This window comes from Gavialis gangeticus, unplaced genomic scaffold (assembly GCF_001723915.1).
Source record: "Gavialis gangeticus isolate Ggan-Ray unplaced genomic scaffold, GavGan_comp1, whole genome shotgun sequence".
Taxonomy (NCBI): domain Eukaryota; kingdom Metazoa; phylum Chordata; order Crocodylia; family Gavialidae; genus Gavialis; species Gavialis gangeticus.
The window spans coordinates 15,484,432-15,486,091 of NW_017729029.1; the positions used below are offsets into that span (position 1 = coordinate 15,484,432).

The 1,660-nt window shown below is 55.9% G+C and overlaps 1 protein-coding gene across 1 annotated transcript in view; it reads left to right on the forward strand.

The window, feature by feature from the left end:
• Positions 1–1,369: 1,369 nt before the first annotated feature.
• Positions 1,370–1,660, forward strand: part of ZIC3 (Zic family member 3) — a 31,166-nt gene continuing 30,875 nt past the window's right edge. Inside the window, exon 1 of the mRNA XM_019521022.1 lies at positions 1,370–1,540. Within this exon, the coding sequence (XP_019376567.1) occupies positions 1,370–1,540 (171 nt within the window). The remainder of the gene's footprint in view (positions 1,541–1,660) is intronic.

The following is a 1,660-nucleotide window of genomic DNA, read 5'->3' on the forward strand; positions in this document are numbered from 1 at the left end:
CCCCTCCCCTCCCCTCCGCCAGCGGCTGAAAATCCCGCGCCGGAGCCGTGCAGGGGCTGCGCGAAGCCGGGCTTGAACCGGGCCGCCGGGCCGTGCCCCCGCCCCCGCCCCCGCGCCGGCCGCTCGGCCCTTGTCGTCACCGTCGTCGCGACCGCCAGTATTGTCGTCATCGTCACTAGTACTGCTGTGACGTCACCGGGACGGGCGTCATTATTATTGTCGTCGTTATCGTCGTCATCGCCGTCGTTGTTACTGCGGGTGCTCTCAGCTTCGTGGCGGATGTTGACATCATCGATCTCCATAGCAATAACAACGGGATGATGACGAAGAGGATGATGATGACGGCAGTAATGAGGAGGAGGAGGAGGAGGAGGAGGAGGTATCGCCGCTGTCCTGATGATCACAGTAATGGCGAGAAGGATGGGGACGACAAAGATGATGATGATCGTCACGGTCACGTTTGCTGTGATTGTAAGGACGATGACGATGAACATCGTCATTACCCTGGTGATGACGGTGGCGGGGATAATGATGACGAGGACTATCTTTCTTGTTATGGTGCTAAGAATGACGAGGATCATAATCATCCCCGCTGATAATGATCCTGCCGTCGTCATCGCTATGCTGATGACGCCTGTGGTCGTGACGACGATAATAGTAAGAACGAAGATGACGATAAGGATGATGATGATAATGATGGTCATCGTCATGGTCATACTTGCTGTGACGATAGCAAGAATGATCACAATCATCACGATAATGACTGTCATCCTCATTATCCTGATGACGATTGTGGTGGTGACGATGATATTATCACCTTCGTAGTAAGAGCTCTTCTTATGTCGTTCTTCATAATAGTAATAAAGATGATGACGATAAAGATGATGGTAACGAGCATCTTCATGCGCATGCTTGCTATGGCGACAACAAGAATGACGATGATCATGATCATCAGTATTGATTACGGCAATGCCCGTCATCGCCGTTATCCTCCTGATGACAGAGGTGGCGGTGATGATGTCATCAGCGCCTTAACAGTGAGAACTCTTCTTCTGTAGTTCTTCTTAATAGTAATAAAGATGCTGACAATGAGCATCGTGGCCATGGCCATGCTTGCTGTGAAGGTCACAAGAACGACGATGATCATGATGACCATTATTAATTACGACAGTTCCCATCATCATCCCCGTGGTGGTGGTGACGGCGATAATAACAGCAGGAACGAAGATGACGATAAAGCTCATCGGCGGCATGAGGATGACATCACAATCATCATGATCCTGTGACCCCAGCTGACTTCCTGGCCCTGGGCGGGGGCTGGACTCGACGATCTGCCGACGTCCCGTCCAGCCCTGACGTCTGCGGACCTATGAAATCCTTCTGCATTGGGATCGTGCTCATCGTCATCGCCCTCATCCTCGTCGGCATCGCCGTCGTCCTTCGTCTCGCCGTCACGCTTCCTGCCGTCCCCCCGGCCCCGGTGCAGCCGTCGCGGCTCCCGGTCCCGTCCGGGGGCGGGTCGCAGGGGCGGGAGGGGACGGTACCCCCGACGGGCTCCCGCGGGCGGCCAGGGGCTGTGCCGGGTCTCCCGCGGCGCGGATCGGGGCTCGCGTCCCGGCCCCGATCCCGATCCCGATCCCGATCCCGCTCCCGGCCCCGC